The sequence below is a fragment of the Megalops cyprinoides genome, chromosome 1 (assembly GCF_013368585.1).
Source record: "Megalops cyprinoides isolate fMegCyp1 chromosome 1, fMegCyp1.pri, whole genome shotgun sequence".
Taxonomy (NCBI): Eukaryota; Metazoa; Chordata; class Actinopteri; order Elopiformes; family Megalopidae; genus Megalops; species Megalops cyprinoides.
This window is the reverse complement of record NC_050583.1, coordinates 24,679,825-24,697,436: the sequence shown is the minus strand read 5'-3', so window position 1 is coordinate 24,697,436 and position 17,612 is coordinate 24,679,825. Positions and strand designations below refer to the sequence as shown.

The 17,612-nt window shown below is 38.8% G+C and overlaps 1 protein-coding gene across 1 annotated transcript; it reads right to left on the bottom strand.

The window, feature by feature from the left end:
• Positions 1-6,378: 6,378 nt before the first annotated feature.
• On the bottom strand, positions 6,379-11,895 carry tmem130 (transmembrane protein 130). Its single transcript, XM_036529687.1, has 8 exons — positions 11,882-11,895; positions 11,522-11,607; positions 11,261-11,432; positions 10,868-11,010; positions 9,526-9,610; positions 8,711-8,913; positions 7,607-7,722; positions 6,379-6,549 (listed from the first exon to the last, which is right to left on the bottom strand). The coding sequence occupies exons 1-8, from the start codon at positions 11,893-11,895 to the stop codon at positions 6,379-6,381; spliced, it is 990 nt and encodes a 329-aa protein (XP_036385580.1).
• Between the last annotated feature and the right edge of the window lie 5,717 nt (positions 11,896-17,612).

The window sequence follows — 17,612 nt, the reverse complement described above, 5'->3', positions numbered from 1 at the left end:
CCGCATGTGTATAAGAACGCCCAATTCAAAGTTGATAAGGGAAAGCACAAAGGGAAGGTGATTGCTGGGATCTGTCGCTGTGGTGTGCACCGCTGTGGTGCTGTGCGGTTCTGTGGCATCTCCAGGCTGACCTTTCCTCAGCAGGGCTCTGTTGTGTGTTCAGCAGGACACAGCAGTGAGCAGCAGGGCCCCTTAAAGCAAGGGAGTCCCAGTTGAGTAATAATTAATAAAGGGTAATTAGAATGTAAAACTCCTTCCTGCGTGATGGCATGGATAAAAACTGACATGAAAGGAAGAAAGCTGTCTTTGATTGTAATCAGTTCAAACCAGCTGTGTGTCCCAATGGACATTGTTTGGATCAATTTTATTTTCCATAGCCTCCCGTAGTTGCAGATGTGTACAATAGAAATCTTTCTTTTTCTTCACAAATCAGAAATTCAATGTGGTACCCATATTTGGGAATCACATCAAACTCTATGTTCCTCAATAATCTGCAGTCCAAGATTGTGTTTATAGAGCTAATACAGTTTGTAGCATTTTAGAATATGCATCAAGGTACTGGCATAGTTGTTGTTCATAGCGTCTGGTGGTGTGTGAAATACTTCACAACACATCAACTACATAAATCTAGGTCATAAGCCGTGCTCTTTATGGCCGATAAACATGTTTTTCTTTTTTTCAAACATCAATAGCTTTTGACAGCATTCCCCTATTCATCTCAGATCTGGCCCACTTTGAAACCGCGGTCTGTAAATGCGCTCTAGTCTGTAAATCTTCAGTTACCAGGCCTCGTGGTAGTCTGCATCCTCTCCTTTGTTTGATTCCTGAGAGAATGGTGCTCACTGTAGAAGCGGAGTGGAGTCGTCTGGGCGTGCTCCTTCAAAGCCCCTATGTCTTCCGCAGACTTTTTCATTACTTCTCAAAGTTTTGCTAAAGGAGTGAGCAAACACTCAATTTAGACTTCTTGTTTGATCTTGTAATGGATTGACGTGGGTGTCTCATATGGATAATGCATGCTCCAGTTGTGAAGTCATAATCAGATTTTATTTTTGATTAAGCAACGCAATGCATGTTAACAAAAGGCAATGAACAGCTAAATGTGAACCAATGTAAGGAAAAGACAAAACAAAACCCCAGGTTCTAAATACAATATTCAAGGTAAACATTATGCACTGAGACTGACCTTGGCATTTTCAAAAATGCATTGATGTGATATACATATTATACGTATTCATAATGACAGATTGTCAGATTGAATGGCTGACAGTGCAAAAATGTTGCATTCATCAAAAATAATGAACATTCCCCATACCTTTATATTCCATGCCTTTCAAATGCAGAATGCAGAAACAGCATTTGCTAAAAATGCTTCTTGACCAGCATCCCACTGGAATGAATAACAGAACAAGAAAAAAAAAAAACACATCACCTGTTTTTGCGAAGTTAGTATCTGAACCTCTGGAAGAAGAGTTTTTTTTTTTTTTTGATCTGATAAATGCAGATTGTTTACAAAGTCTGGGCTGCTCACACTGCAGTGCAGAAAACCAGCCCGTCCAGAGGCACCGAGATGCATTTTAAAATGTATTCCAGGGGATTACTGCTGGTTTATTGATAAAAGTACATGTGTTTGCCTTTGAATGAGGAAAGCTCTTTGTGCTGTGCTAAAAGACTATACCCTACGTGTATGGTTCTTTACAGGTGTCTTTAAAGAAACATATACCCAATATGTAATAGGACAAATATGATGTAGACAGCAAATAGCATATAGTGTCTCCTTAAATGGAGTAGTAAGTTTAGGGTATCTACATTGCATGATTTGTTCCTTGTGAGTTTAATTACTTATGAAGATAAAAGAGGAGTACAAAAGATTCTCAGAATGATAGTTGTACGTCCTAACTTTTTAGTTGCAAGAGTAGCTGCCGACATAGAAAACACAAAGCCGCCTTACGTAACACTTTATCCAGTAACAGGTACAGTGTAGACAACCTGGCTTTGAAGTTGAGACTCAAATAAACCAAAAGATATTGAGTGTAATATAGTGGACTTGCAAGTTTCCATCTGGGAACTGAGAAAATGATATTGTGGAACATTTCCACTATTCCCCTTGGAAGATGATTCTGTTTATGCCATCTATGAAAAAACTCCATCCTTCCTCTACCTCGTTCTCCTTCACAGATTCAGAATGATACAGTAACATGTTGGTGAAGACAATGTGTATGAACACTGTGGGGGTAGTTCCTTAAAATCTTTTTCCCCTCCTCAGAGAAATTTTTAGAGGTACAGAATTATTGCAATGTATATATACTGTTGTAAAAGCCAACTGGCACAACATACTGCAGCAGAGCTTTTTCAAGTGGCCAGTGTGTTACATACTGTTGCATAATTATGTTATGAAATAAAACAGTGATTGAAAACATTGCTTTTAAGTAATCCAGCCTATGAATTTGTAATTTTTTTTTAGTTTGGTGGCATCTGCAAGAAATGCTTTGAATTGAATTAGCATATTTCCTGAGATTTGCTCCTGAGCAGCTTTTGATTTTGAAAAGTACTTTACTTACACCCTGATTTATGCATTGATTGGATAGACATTATTACAGACGCATTACAAAAGTTGTGTGCTATGAGTGCCCTTAATATGCCCCCAACCCTGAGTCATAAACATTGTCTTTTCCTTGTTGCACTTATCAATGTTTGCCACATGACAGCTCCATATATCACTTGAAGAAGTTTCTGTAATTTCAATCATTTCCAATACTGTGCATACAAAAAGGATTTGTACAGCTCAGTAGGATTGTATAGGGTGGATAAGAATGTGCCTTGCATCTGCTTCAACTATAACCTAGTTACTATTTATGATGCGTTAGTCACATGCTGCTGCAGCAATGTCTCTGTGTTGTTTTCCACTGTAAGCCAGAAAGAAATACAATATAAAAAATAAGATGAAGTTCGTGTGGGGAGAGGATCATTTATATTTTCACCCAGTTAATGGATGTTGTTAAAAGCCATTGTAAAATACTGGTAGAGCATCTCTGTCTACATGGTGCAAGAAGAGCACCTTTACTGGTGTTTCAAAATTCAAGCACGCTCACTGCACAGCACTAATTTAAAATCAGCTATATTAGTTAAAATCCCATGAATTGGACAGCTCGGTTCAAAACACTCTTTTGTTAAGAATTATAGCAGCATTAGGAGCTCTGTAGGCAGTAATCACACGTCTCCGTTTCGCCAGCTTTGACCCCCACCGCACTCCCTCCTCTTCATAAGCACTTTGATCTAATCTTTGTGCCAGATTCTCTCAGGAGAGTTCAATGGCACTTCTGACAGAGCTGTTGAAGAGAATCTGTTAGTATTGGCAGACAAGGAACAAAGGGAAGCCCAGGCACAGAAGATGGAATCACGCCTGTGAGAACCTAGCAGTCAGAGGGAGGGAGTAGACCGGCCTTTGAATGGTGTGACAGCCAACATAGGAGTCTGACATAGTATCTGAACAGACAAAAGGATACTATACCTCACTTACCATGTGAAACTAATTTTCCTGGTCAATTGAAGAGCAAATTCTATGATTTAATTGGCTAGTAAATGCTTCTGTTAAAATGTACATGTAAAACAAAAGCATGTACAAGATTCTGCTGTCTTGGTAAACCTAAAATGCATTGTTTTCTATGAACCCAATAGGATTTTACTGTCATACCTAACCTAGCACTCATGATACCAAAGAACCAATGGAATGAATCTTATAAAATGTAACAGAAACTGGGATGCACTGTTGACAAATAATACTAAACTTTTCTGGGATTTTCTGGGGTGTATATTGTTGAATCCTCCTGTAAACTGTACTGATAGGACATCTGATGTTCTCTGTCGTAGCAAATAAGTATATTTTTGAATGAAAAGGCTTCTCACAGAATTACTAAGACAAATTTAGGCTTGCCCCAAACTACTCAAAAGACTCCTCAATGCCATATAACCCTGTGGAATACAATTTGCTTCTGTTTGTTTTGGCAATCCTCCACTGTGATTTCTTACATCTAGACTGAAAATATATCCCTTCAGCCTCTCCCAGCTGACAATTCTGGTTGTGTTAACCAGGAGACATGGAATGGCCTTCCAAGTTTACCAAAATGGCCAACAGCCAGAGATGGTTAATCCCTGGTTAGGCCCTTTATGGCCTAATATGGCAGATAAACAGAGAGTCCAATGGTTCTTCCATGATGAGACCTGTTGTGACAAAGTTTATCCCGTTGGCTAGAAAAGGTAAGAGGTTATGATACACACGATAGAGCACATGCTAAGTAAATATATTTTTGTGTAAGGACACCAATCTTGTTGTGCTAGATGGCACAAGTCAACATGGATTGCAATCTGTCCAATGTCTGTTAATCAATGTTTTAGGTCTCCTTCTAAAACTTCTTTTGACAGTCTTGTCATTCGGTGGGAAAACAGAGAATGTTTTGTTTGTGGTTATTTTTCCCATACTGAGAACTGACTTCTCATATGAGGCTGAATGGCAGATGGCCTTGTGACTGGTGTCACGTCACTCTGAGTGAACACAGGAAGATGTGACCTCAAACTTGCTTCTTCATATGCTGGTATTTATGGCTGATAGAACTGCAAAGTCATTATTATGTAACAAATGTCCCTCTTCATTAAGTAAGTAAGTCTGTACATGTATTTGCATACCTCTTGGTCATATTGTGTTCTGGTACTTTTCAGGTATACGCTGTGACACAATCATTGGTCATTGATTAAATGATTGATTGTTATGTTCCTGTCAACTGATGCATAGCATGGTTTCTGCTGTTCAAATCTGCAGATTGAGTTCTGTTGACTGAAGTACAAGTTCCAGCAACTGCAAATGAGGTCTCAGCAGCACTATGTAGCGTAGCCTGAGGTGAATGTCTCCTTTTATCCACACATAAGAATTTTGTGTAGACATCAATTATGCACCAAGATTATGAATGTATTAATGAATATGCAAATACTGTGCGCATATCCCAACCCCCAGGCAACGTGTTGATTTTTGCCAATGCTTGCTATTAGGATCAAGTGTACAGAGAAAAAGGGAGGATTAGTTTACACCACTGCAGTTATCCTGCACTTCACTAGCTTGAACACACCAGAGCCTGAGCTATGCACAATTTCCACCTATGTTCAGCTCCCGCTGATCCCAGCCACAAAATATAATTACATTTAAAGAATTAAATTCTGTATGGACAGGTAAGTTTACATTTTTAACGTACATACACACATGCATATAAACACACACATATAATATACATGGGTAAGGGCTCTGAGTAGCCAAATTCAATTCTGCCCACAATTTCTCAGTATTTTTATACAAAAGCCCATCTGTTGCATGTCCTTGTCCCATTAAAAGTGATTTTGGCAAATTGTTTAGCTAGTGTCCTTGAATACTCCACTCCATGAAAGGTTTTGCTTGTGTAATTGTGTATTCCTTTGTTCAAGCTCTGGCACAAGGCCAATTTGCCTGCCTATGCCTGCCTTTTCACTGTATTCTTCTCAAAAATACTTGAAAAGATCTCTCAACGTGCTGACATATCACTCGTCTCAGCCATCTCTCTTTCGCTTAGAATGGCAAATTGCAGTCTGGATTGACATTTAGGTTACCATCAGGCAAATTTTATTAAACTTCAACCACCCCATGTATTTGAATGACATTCACTTTCTTGCCGTTTTGTCAAGATTTCAGACTCAATACATAAAATTTACCAACACTTTCAAGCTAACAACATTTTTTCAGCACTTTTTTTACTGTACATTGCAAGAACATTAATTTGCACAAATTGCAAAATTCATAGGTTGCACAAAAAGGACTAAACTCGTGCTATAACTACAGGCACTTCAATTAAATTAAATGGACATTAATGACAACAGAGCTTTCCTCGTAAATAGAATACTTAGTGCCATTCCATAAATTGAGTTTCAACTCTATCTATCCACACCTTACACAAATGGCACCAGTTTTAGAATTAACTGTAACATATTACAAAGCTTCTCCAGTCTTCTACCACAATTTCCCATAAAGACAATTGTTATTATGAAATACCAGAGCAGATCACCTATTGTTTACTTGATTGTTGCATAATACATTATATTCTCATTTTGTTGATATTTATAACTTAAGGGGCATTTCTCAGGTAAGACATGTTGACTGATTAACTAAAACACTTCAAAAGATTATCTATATCTCTGTATCCTACTGTTTTTTAAAAGACAATGATGCTGATGATCTGGTGCAAGGCTGGAAGCAGCAGTCAAAAACAGCATGGCTGCAGATCTTGTGACAGTACTCTGAAATTCACTGGTTGCCATGATGAATGCAGCCTCAGAATCACTGCGGCTGGCGCATGGCAGGGACTACACCTGTGCGATGCAAGTTGAGGAGCCCATCCCAGAGTAAGTGAGCAAAGGACGAAATTCACCCTTCTTCTTCGAAGACGAGCTGGGACATACGCTTGAGACACTACCCACATGCTTAGACTTCATTTCAAAGTTCGGGGAGTCAGGGGAGAAACTGAAGTCTGCCACCTGGAGAAACACACACACATACGTTCAGTTCAAGGAAGGTTGTAATATGATGTGTAAGTGAAAATAAATCCTTTTGTGGAAGCTGTATTCCCAGCCTGTGGGAAGGGGTAACATGAACATAACATCAGTACACTGGAGAGCTTCAGGAAGTGAGAGACACGATCTGGCATTCTGACTCATCCCCATATCCCCCCGGCTAGGTTGTCTGTTCAACATTGAGCTTCAGATCCACAGAAACGTCTCTCCTCATCATCTCCTGATTCATTGAAAGGTGGTCCCTTTCGAGATGAGTGTCAGCTCAAGCTAAAATATTGGGGGCCAGCCTAAACCTTCAGCCAGGCACTCATTCAAGACTATATAACTCTGTATCAGGACTAAATTCTGTGCCATTACTGAATAACACAGGGAGCAGCGGTGAGGCCTGGTGACATAAAAGTGTAAATTTAGCATGGACCTCCTTGTCTTTGTGTAGAATTACTTCTATTGTCACTAGGAAAAGAGCAGTGCAACATGGCCTCCCATATGCCACAGCCTCCTCCTGTTATGGCTGTACTTCACTTCAAAGGTTTGAAGAGATGCTGTGTATCAGTTGGTCTTGAGCGCCCTCTAGAGTACAACAGCTTACCTACATTTTTCAGATAATTCTGTGCACTAGACCAGCGTTTCCCAACCCTGCTCCTGAAGGCACACCGTCCTGCATATCTTCTATCTATCCCTGCTCTACCTACCTGACTGAACTCATCAGTGGCACTTTTGATTAGCTGAGCACACCTGATTTAGTCAAGCAGGAAGGATACATAGAAGATATGCAGGACAGTGTGCCTCCAGGAGCAGGGTTGGGAAACATGGCACTAGACAATACATTCCGAGTATACATTTCAACCTTAAGCAACAGCTTTGCTAAACAATAGTTTAAAAAAAAGGCATTAGAAAATGGATGTATCACTTATGATTCTTTATTACAATTGTTAAAGGTTTGATGTTTCAAGAGACGGTAGCCATCAATGTTGAAGTAACTGAAGTGTTGATAGTTGAAGTAGGTTTTTCTGATACATACCTCCACCTTGCCTCTGGCAGCTGAGCGATTTGAACGACAGACTGTGACAATGATGAGGGAGAAGGTGGACAGGATGAGTGTGCCACAGGTAAAGATGAAGAGCAGGTTGCTTGTCGCTGTGAAGAATATCGCAGGAGCAAAGTTTCAGCGTAGAGCACTACTGGAGCGGTTGAATGTTTTTAATTAAAAAACCTAAGTCTGCTTAACTTACAAAGCACACTGATTCCACAGAAGCAATCATCACCCATAATCTACTGTTTTAAAGAACTGGTGAATGTAAAAAGTTTTTTACTAAAAACATATTTAATGTACTGACTGTAGCTCCTCCTATTTTCTCTGAGCTGTACACAGAATTTTAGCAGTCTTGTTCTACTGATCATCCAACTAGTCACTAAAATACAAAATGAATCTAGAATCTAGGACCAGAAATGTCAGACCATTTATGAATAAGCTTACAATACACACTCTACCATCCTCACCCGTTATCTCCAAGTTTTCAGATTCACTGGGTATGAACCATTTATTTACCATGAAACCACTGATGCATGCACATGATGAGGGGTATGAGCAAGACTAAAAAGCTATACAGTGTAATATACTGTAGCTCTTAAACCTCTGCCTTCAACACACCATGTATCTATAATCCAGCCATACATTTTTATAAATGTTATAGGGCAGAGTTTAGTACAATAATATGCACAAGTCAAGTCACAAGACTGCTTCCTGAAAGTCACAGACATTCCTTTTATCAGTTACAGTAAATCAATTTGGCGAAGTTGTGCCTGTTTGTCAGGACTACCATTAAACTGTGTTACTTGGAAATTCAGTTGAATCACTTTCGCAGCCTCAATGATGCATTATTCTCATCAGTAGTAACGTCGCTCCTTTAATGTCCAAGTCTTAACCATTTTAAGTTAAGTTCCACTTGAACACAGCCAGCTCATCTGATGACCTGACTCAACAACAAAATCACCATGGCAAGAGGTTGTTCTGTCCCGTGTTTTCCTGGTAATATTTGATCAAACAGACCATGTCACATATCATCATTTCTCAGAAAATGTCTTTGGAAATAAGTGTGTCTCTGAACGTGGTGATCAGACTTACGATCTCTCCACACTTTGATGTCATAGGAGGTCTGCAGAATGCTGATGTCATTCCGGACGGTGAGGTTCAGACAGTACTTTCCCGTGGCTGTGAAGGTGTAATTCAGGTTGAATATGTTCCCATAGAGCTTCACCCAGTGGCATGGGGCAGAGGAGACTGACAGACAGTTCTGCACCATCTCCCAACATACCCACATTGGAGGACTGGCCACAGGACAAGAAAGACCACGAAAAGGGAAGAGAGTCTGCTATAAACTCAGTTTATCCAAACAAGTGTGCTATGAATTTACATCTTCAACACAACTGTATACTTCACTTAAAAGGTGTGTTTTAAGGCAAATGTGTATACTTTTTATGCAATTAGTTGGTATCATATGTAAACTACTGTAGCATTCTAGCAGAAAAAGGTTTAAAAAAGCAAAACCTACTGTACATGACCCTTTTGGTTATGATTGTGAATATACTGGGCAGCACTAATCATCAAGCTCCCCTAACACCTCTATTTTTATACAGCACCTACATAGGTCCGGCACTGTGTACCTACAAAGTAACTGTGACATTGCATATTGTGGTTGGTATACAAAAATAATCACTCAATCCAGAAACAGCAACTGTAGTTACTAAGTAGCCTTGTGTATGTGCACAGTGGCTATACTGCACCTAAGCAGGTACAGTGTAAATACAGAGGTATCAGGGTCATTTAAAATGCAATGGGATGTAAACTTAGTTGTGAGGAGAAATAAGTATAATAACGGACATCAGAAAATAAAGTAAATCAGGTAAACAATCCTGGTTCTACAAAGTTAAACAACTAACCTTCCACCAACAAACACAGACAGGCTGATACTTTGGGACACCTTGAAATCTGAAGGCCCCATCAGTTCAATACTCCTGATGGCATCTGAAAAATATCAATCACATCAATCATCAAGTCAAAAAAGTGACACCATTCTTTTAATACCTAGTAGCTTGACAAATGTAATCTCAAACTGGCAAAGCAGTACATCAGTTCACAGCATATAACTGCTATAAGGATGTAAGATTAACAGACATGAACCTTTATGAAGGCTCAGAATGAAATATCATTATTATGCTCATTCATGTATTCTTCTGATTTGAGTATGAATATACCAATCAAATCACAATCAAAAACACAATCAAACTGAACATAATGTGTTAATGTATTAGCAATGTTAGTTGTTAATCAGTGCAATTAATTAATATTGTATGTACATAGTGTTATATGTACTACTATGTACCAGTACGACATGGTACAGATTGGTAGGAAGGCCATTATGTATGTAAACACATTGACGTCATCCTTGTGGAAAATCAGCATTTGAGTAGGTACCAACATGCATCACACAACCTCCACCTAGTCTTTCCTGTTGCTTCCCATATCCCCCCAGATCATGAAGAGAGCTTTCTCCAGATCAAAATAAGCAATATTAATTGTTAGTAAGTATACGATAACTATCTTATAATGTTAGCTATGACGACAGGCTAAATGGTTGGAAAAGTCTAATCTGAATAAATGTTATCAGGGTTTGATAAGTAACAGGTTACATCCTGTTTCATACAATTACAGTTTGCTAGCTAATTTACAACTGGTAATTCCAAAATTAACTGTACATACAATGTTAAGATACATTGATGTTTGTGCAGCAAATAGACACCTAATGTGATGCAGGTTATGACTTCCACCTGCTAGGGCCCATGTTTGAATTCTGGCACTCTGGTAGTTTTTTATAAAAACACGGGGGTTACCAATGCAATAAACATGAGTTTGTAATGTTTACACATTTAAGAGGTCAGCCTGATCTGTTTGTTGACCAGCTATCCCCAAGTGAAGCCATTTTTACGCTTAAGAACCGAACGCTAATCAATGAGCTACGGTTGCGCATGTGTCCTGCACGGAATAAGAACAAAGACGCCGAACTTGCCCTCTTCTCGAAATCTGTGCCATGTGATGTTACAATTACATGAAAATTACATGATTTTAACATATATGAAATGCGGCTAAAACACATTAAAAGTAATGCGGTTAAAGCCAAGTGCCTGGCCTCCAGATGAAGTGACTGTTCATTTGCCATCCCCACGTGAGCAATGTAATACAGCGTGTATCATTTCATATAATCGTAAATCGAGTTAAACGTACCTAACACTTTTAAATCTGAGGAGTAGATTCCTGTCAGCTTCGTGTGTCTGGCCCAGTTGGCGCCCACCGTCAGTGTCACCGTATAATTTCCTGAAGCGCTGTAATTGTAACGAACATAGGGCTCCTTCCCCACTTTAACTTCTCTTGAGAGAAAAACAATTGAGCGAAATGGAAACAATAGGGTGAATAGCCTGTGAAACAAATCAACTATGCAGAATCTTTAAGAAGTGAGCAGTCGCATGTTTATATACAGACTACATATTTATATATGGATAGGCCTATTACAGTAGTTGTAGTAGATGTTACTAAAATTGACATATTGATGCCACACAACCCTATCCAAGTAATACAAAAATGGCATTAAAGTCATTTTAAATGAGAAAAAAAACTTACCCGTTGCCCAGGTCCCAGGTATATGTGAACTTCACATAACGAAACATGTGCCGGGGATCTAGAAGCTCGAAAGAGGCCTCAGTCGGTATATCTGCCGCTAGTTCCCCGGTGCTGCGTAAGTAAGTTTCATTTCCCTCCATCTGACGAAAAGTAATTTTTCCCGCGACGATTTCTAGATTGTAAAAGGGTAGATATAGTTTAAAAGTTTTAAACGTTTATTTTGGCCGACAGCGAAGAAATAAGAACTCTACTGCACAATACCTGATAAATTGATGGTGTCATCGGTGTCTACACCCTGCCATACCAGAGTGATGCAAAAGTAGACGAAGATCACAGCACTTCTCGTCCTGTTGGAAGAAAATTATAAACGTGATGGTTAAATTTACACTTATAACAGGCTCTGTCCGATAATTCCCGCAAACGGCACTCTTCAACAATACATAACTAATTTACAATTAGTTGTAAGTTGTAACACGTACATTTACAATAAGCTTTGTAATTTCATGCAGAAAAAAATCACAAACACAACAAACATTACATTAGTTAGAGTTCAGCCTAAAGGTATTAACAATGGTCGTTTGTTGAATATAGAAAGACGGCCCATAATGACATTGTTCTTACCGACACAAATACATGTAGGCTCATCCACTCCTCACTTACAGGAAAAACAGAGGCGACAGAATGACTCCTAGAGGACAGGACTGCAGTTTCTCAGTGAAGTCTGTGCGGACACACTTGTTAAGTGATTGCTGACGCCTTGTTTGCCGCTAAACTGTTGGACATGATAATGTGCTGTTCAACCCAGTCAGAAGCGTTAAATCATGGCCACGCGGTTCTTTACTGAACTTTTCTGACTCAGAATAAAACAGGATAGAGTAGACACGTAGCAAAATGACTGAATATTATATTGATAATACAATGAAAAAGAAAGAAGATCACTAGAGACAACTGATATTTTATAAATAAAAACCCAATTTTATCTCAGTATACATACAAAGTAATCAGGCTCTATAGTACAATACCATTCGGGAAATGAGCATAAGTGGGTGTTGTTACTTTGTAGTGCGTTCCTGCATTAAATGTATGGGTAACTAGTGACAGACATTATTTTCTCAGGAACCGACTGTTGAGAAAAGGAAGGGTCAGGCATATTATATACATATGTATGTATGTATGCGCCCAGTCCTATCCAGTACAATTTGTATAGCATTTCCATTTTATCTGTTGTCCTCACATACAGCTGGATGTTTTACAAAAGCAATTTAGGTGCCTTGCTAAAGGTGACTTTTTGCTTCTATCTAAATTTCCCTATAGGCCTATATAACCAATACTTTTCCACTATTGGCCCTCCTAATCAAAGCCTTTAATTATGGCCTAAGTTAGATTTAAGTCCAGAAACACACAGATCTCACCCAGACAACACTGCAGTAAGATGACGGGGAATACCACTGCAGTGTATTTTTCACATGGCACGTGAAAGAGTTGTGAGACCGGGAGTTCCCCGTTCAAGATGGATAACGTGGTTATGCTTGTGTCCGGTGAACATCGGACATTCTAACAACCTAACATGACAGGATGCCACAGTGTTTGAATATAGACATTGCATACCCCTAATTTAAAAGGAGTCTTCCTGCCAAGTGCAAGCCATGGAGAAATGAAGTCAAGAAAATGTTTATATTTATGTTGTATATGAATATTTAAAACAATGTAACTACACTCTCTCGTAAACATTATTTTAAGATCACTGCCAAGTAGTTACAATGAGACCAGGAAGCAATGTGTACTCCAGAAGCCAACAAGTGGACACAGGTGATTGCTCATTTTATAAATCATAGCACTGAATCAGCACTAGGAATAATCTTTTCTCCTGTTTCAACCACTTGGGGGCTCTGATTGATTGTTTAATGTGATCTCTTATGGATTAAATTACATTACCAAAAATAAGCAATCAATCACTCTTCCCAGCACCCTATGAAATAACAATGTGCATTCATTCCACAAAATTGATACATAAAATTAAATCACCAAAACAGAGTATATTGACCAATATTTCTTATACTGAGCAGAATACAAATACATAAACTAAAAAATATTACTGCAAGTTTTTTACCCCTTGAGTATGGAGTTTCAAAGAATAACTACTTTGTTGTATTTATTCCTTGTACAATTGTCCTCTTTATACATTTATACTTCACACAGTTTTTTAGATATTTTCAGTCTGAAAAGGCAGACAAGGTAAAGCTACACTTCGTTCCTCTGACATTACATAAACAATACCAGTTGCTTAATGTGTTAATTCCTGACGTGCACAGATAAACACAATAAGAAATGCAGGGATGGGATTGCAAGAGTACATTCAGGATCACTTGACACTGGCTTGAATGTACTAAAACAGATGATGTCCTGCACTGAAAGCCTGTAGTATGATTGATGAGAAGGCAGTTTTCCTGCAGTTCCTTGATAATCTCATTGACTCATCCAGGAACAGCAGTCAAAAGGTATTCCACAATGTTGCTTACTGCCCAGGGTAAACTTCCCATATACGTAAGAGAAATATTCATTATATTGCTTTATAACATGGACTCTTCTGGCACTATGTTAGAGTTATAGCCATTTCTTCTACAGAGAAGCTTTAATAAAAACTGATAAAAAAAATTAAGTTACTGCTTGAAACTTCAGTTAGATCATCCAATTAACTGTGGGAGTCTCATTTTGCACACAAATTGGTGATGATAAATTTGAAGCATGAAATGACTTTTGCAATGCTTAATTAAATGACTTTTGTGAACAATCTTGAAGAATATACATTAAACTACCAGCTAACACTCATCAGAAATAATCAGATTGCCATATTCCTTATTAAGTCTTGTGTGATATAATTCATTCATAAATTTAAGGCAGTAATTAATTTTAATTGCTCTATATGGAATGTCAAGGAGTGTGAAATTTATATATCAAATTAATATTAAATTTAAATATATGTTATTTTATATTCATTAAATTCACTGAGTAGATGAGTAGACACTGTGGCCTTCTGACTGGAGAGTACTCTGGTACTCTACAGTGGGGAGGTATTAATGTGTAAGCAGTAAATCATGACATAGACTGGTGCTGAGAATCAGTTGGTGCATGCTATTTGTGTATTATCTGGTCTTTAATGGAAGATGTGGACTGTAATTTACCCTGCACTACAATCAGGCCCAATGCTATAGAGGTGTTTAGTGGTGCATTGCACCCCACAGACAGACCTCACTGCACCCCCCGTTGTCTCCTTATATCCCAATGTCTAAATAGCATTTATGACTTGTTGTGCAACCCAGTGGATTGTGATTACACCCTTCTCCATTTTCTCCTGGTGCCGAGCTTGACTACAATTATAAGACAATGTATATATGACTAAAAGGTTATTGGACCTCTGGTGAAAATAAAAGCAGCCATTATAGATTTGGAATGAATATTCAAGAGCTTAGGGCACAGGGATTTCCAAATTCATGTTTGCAAGAGATGTTGGAAGGAGCCCTGGAAAGGACTCTTTATTCATCAGAAAAAAAAACTGTCTGGATGTAATTGCATAATTTAGCTATATATTTCCAAGATCTTTGAACTTTGAAAGGGTATCTTTAAATCTTATTTGCTTTATTTAACCAGGTAGGGTTACTAACTAAACAACTAGATCTCATGTACAATCTCAATATGAGGAGTGAATAAATTGACATATTAAATGGTGTCATATTGAAAGTGCCTGATTGGGAATTTAGCCAGGTCACTCAGGAACCCACTACTGTTTGAGATAAGTGCCATGAGATTCTCAATGACTCCAGGGAGTTGGGACCTTAGTTTAACATCTCATCTGAAGATGTTTCCTACAACACAGCACAACTGCACAGAGATAGTGGTTTTTCAGCAGGGACCATAGGGAAGCTTGCCCTCTACTGGCCAACCAACACCACCTCCAGCATCTATTTGGTTTGTTCATGAGGTCTCCTATCCAATTACCAAGCCAAGGCCTCCTTAGTTTCAGCCATCAGACCCATCAGAGTTGTAGGGTGGTATTGCTTCTGTTACCCATTCGTATATGATTTTTTTCCCCTGGGGGGCACCTCTTTAAGAAAGACAATGTCCAAAGAGTTCATTATTGGCAAATATCAAATGAGTGATTGTGGGCTACATAATTACATTTGTTTGTATTACATAAGAATGCACTTGTACAATGCGTGGATTGTAGCTGCCTACAATTGCACCATTGCTTGGTTGACTTAATGTCAGTAGCAATTTACCAAAACGTTAAAGGTCAGATTGGTTTTCTGACATGCTCATGTTTCTTTGTTACAGGCTGATGATAGATTAACTAGCTACTTTGAGCTACTTTCATTTAAAAGGGAAAAATACAAAGACGACCATCTGAGCATTGTAGATGTTAAACTGTACATGTCTGAAATGTCATAGAACATGTTCCTGCGGTCAAGTGGCACTTCTGCTGTGCTTCCACGTGAAATGGTTTGTTGGCTGACTTCCATTACCTTCTAACGTACTTTGTTCATAACTCTTGCTTACACAGTTTTCGCACATTTATTACTTTATCGATTTTTGTACGGTTTATCAAAGCAATAACTGTGGAAAAACGTACCCTGCAGTCCCCCTAAAGGAGTGTTGAATGTTGCCTTTTAGTCGATGTAGCATTTCGGTAAATTCGATTCGTTCAATGTAAATAATAGACGCAACCGTAACCCGTCGCAGTGACGTTGGGCAATAATATTGAGCGACATTCTTTTTCGTCACATTGGTGGAAGCAGACTTCTAGAACAGCGTCGACATGAAGGAGCTTCAGAAGGAAATTTGATAAAACTTCGACCGTTATGTTTTTGGTGTGTTCTTGTGAGTATATTAGAAGGAAATTGGCCACTTTTTCGTAATGTTTAGTAACGCTTTATTTTGAATTTTACACTACAAGGGAAACATCAGATAAAACCGGTTAATGCAAACGGTATTGGCGCGTCTCAAAACGATAGTATTGGGGGGGGGGGGGGGGGGGGGGGGGGGGGCTTTATAGGCCTATGCAACTGCTCTCCTGTATGTAGGCCTATTTTATTTATTTGTTGCATTATTTCCCACAAGCACAAAATGAGCCACAAATGTTCCTTCAACTACAAATTGTATTGTCATACTCTATGAAAATTAAAGTAACAATTGACTGGCAATGATAGTTAACTATTCGCTACTTTAAGACAACTAATATATTTTCACCAGTGTGTGTACGCAGTACCTCTGCTGCACGGGTTGTGTGGGCAATACTATTTTATGTTAAACCGTTAACACTGTATTTCCCGCTCGGTGGCGCAGCGGTAAAAACGAAACCTCTTGAATCAGGAAATTCCGGTTTGGATCCCTCGTGGATCGTATTACGGGAGCGAGTAGATAGTCACTGAAACTGTATAATCTATTGGGGGTTCGTGGGTGAAGAGGGCTTTGTTGTAAATTTACAGGTTGTAGCTTCAGATGATGTTGCATTTTGATATTACGCCCATTTATGAAATTACTTAGCCACACTGTATTTAATATTTGTATTGATCTTTAAATTAAAACCTCTACCGGAATGAAAACCAACGAGAAACATAGCTGTGTGAAATGCAACAGCGTGCCTTTCTTTTTTCAGCCCATAACGTGGTGCCAAGTGATGACACTGTGTTTACATTTAAAAAAAAAAAAAACCCTCAGCGAGTATATCGGGCATTTTCCCCCGTAAGGGAGATCTGGGTTGGAAAATGAAGCGATTTTCAAATCACTGGGGTTATCTGGAAACCAGAACTTAAGAACACGTTACACGTGGTCACGCCGTTTTCATATAAAACTACGTAAAGCCACAAAATGCAAGAGCAAAGAATCGTGTATTTACAATGAGGCATTTCCAGAAAAGGTTTTAACGCGTCTCTCTATGACGCTCCTAGTTATTGTTTACCTGCTGTTGTGTAACCTCTATTTTTAGTGTTTGATTCGTATTTTCAGGTATACTGCACCATATCTTTACAAAGGGAGCACAACCTACACTGATAGCTTGTAGAAATACACAATAACCCAACGACCGTAAAACAGGTATGATTAATGTCAACTTTTATTCAGGTTTGTGTACAGATGTGTCTTATGAATCTGTTCAGGAACCAAACATTGACTGCCCGTGTAAAACAAAACAATGCTAATGTAGCGTAATGATGGACACAGCTGAACATTTCTATTGTGGCCTCGGGGGTGCGCCAGTCACCGGTATTCTACCAGAGCCAACAAGGCCCATGAGGCACAGCACTGAGCACATTAGAAAGGTGTGACGTCGGGGATTTCATCTTCGCTGCCTCCGCAC

What these genes read in the sequence shown, in the direction of transcription:
- tmem130 (XM_036529687.1), bottom strand. An exon ending in TGACACCATCAATTTATCAG is followed by an intron (nt 11,433 to 11,521) that starts GTATTGTGCAGT and finishes TTTACAATCTAG; the next exon opens with AAATCGTCGCGGGAAAAATT. An exon ending in CATCAAAGTGTGGAGAGATC is followed by an intron (nt 7,723 to 8,710) that starts GTAAGTCTGATC and finishes TATTCTTCACAG; the next exon opens with CGACAAGCAACCTGCTCTTC.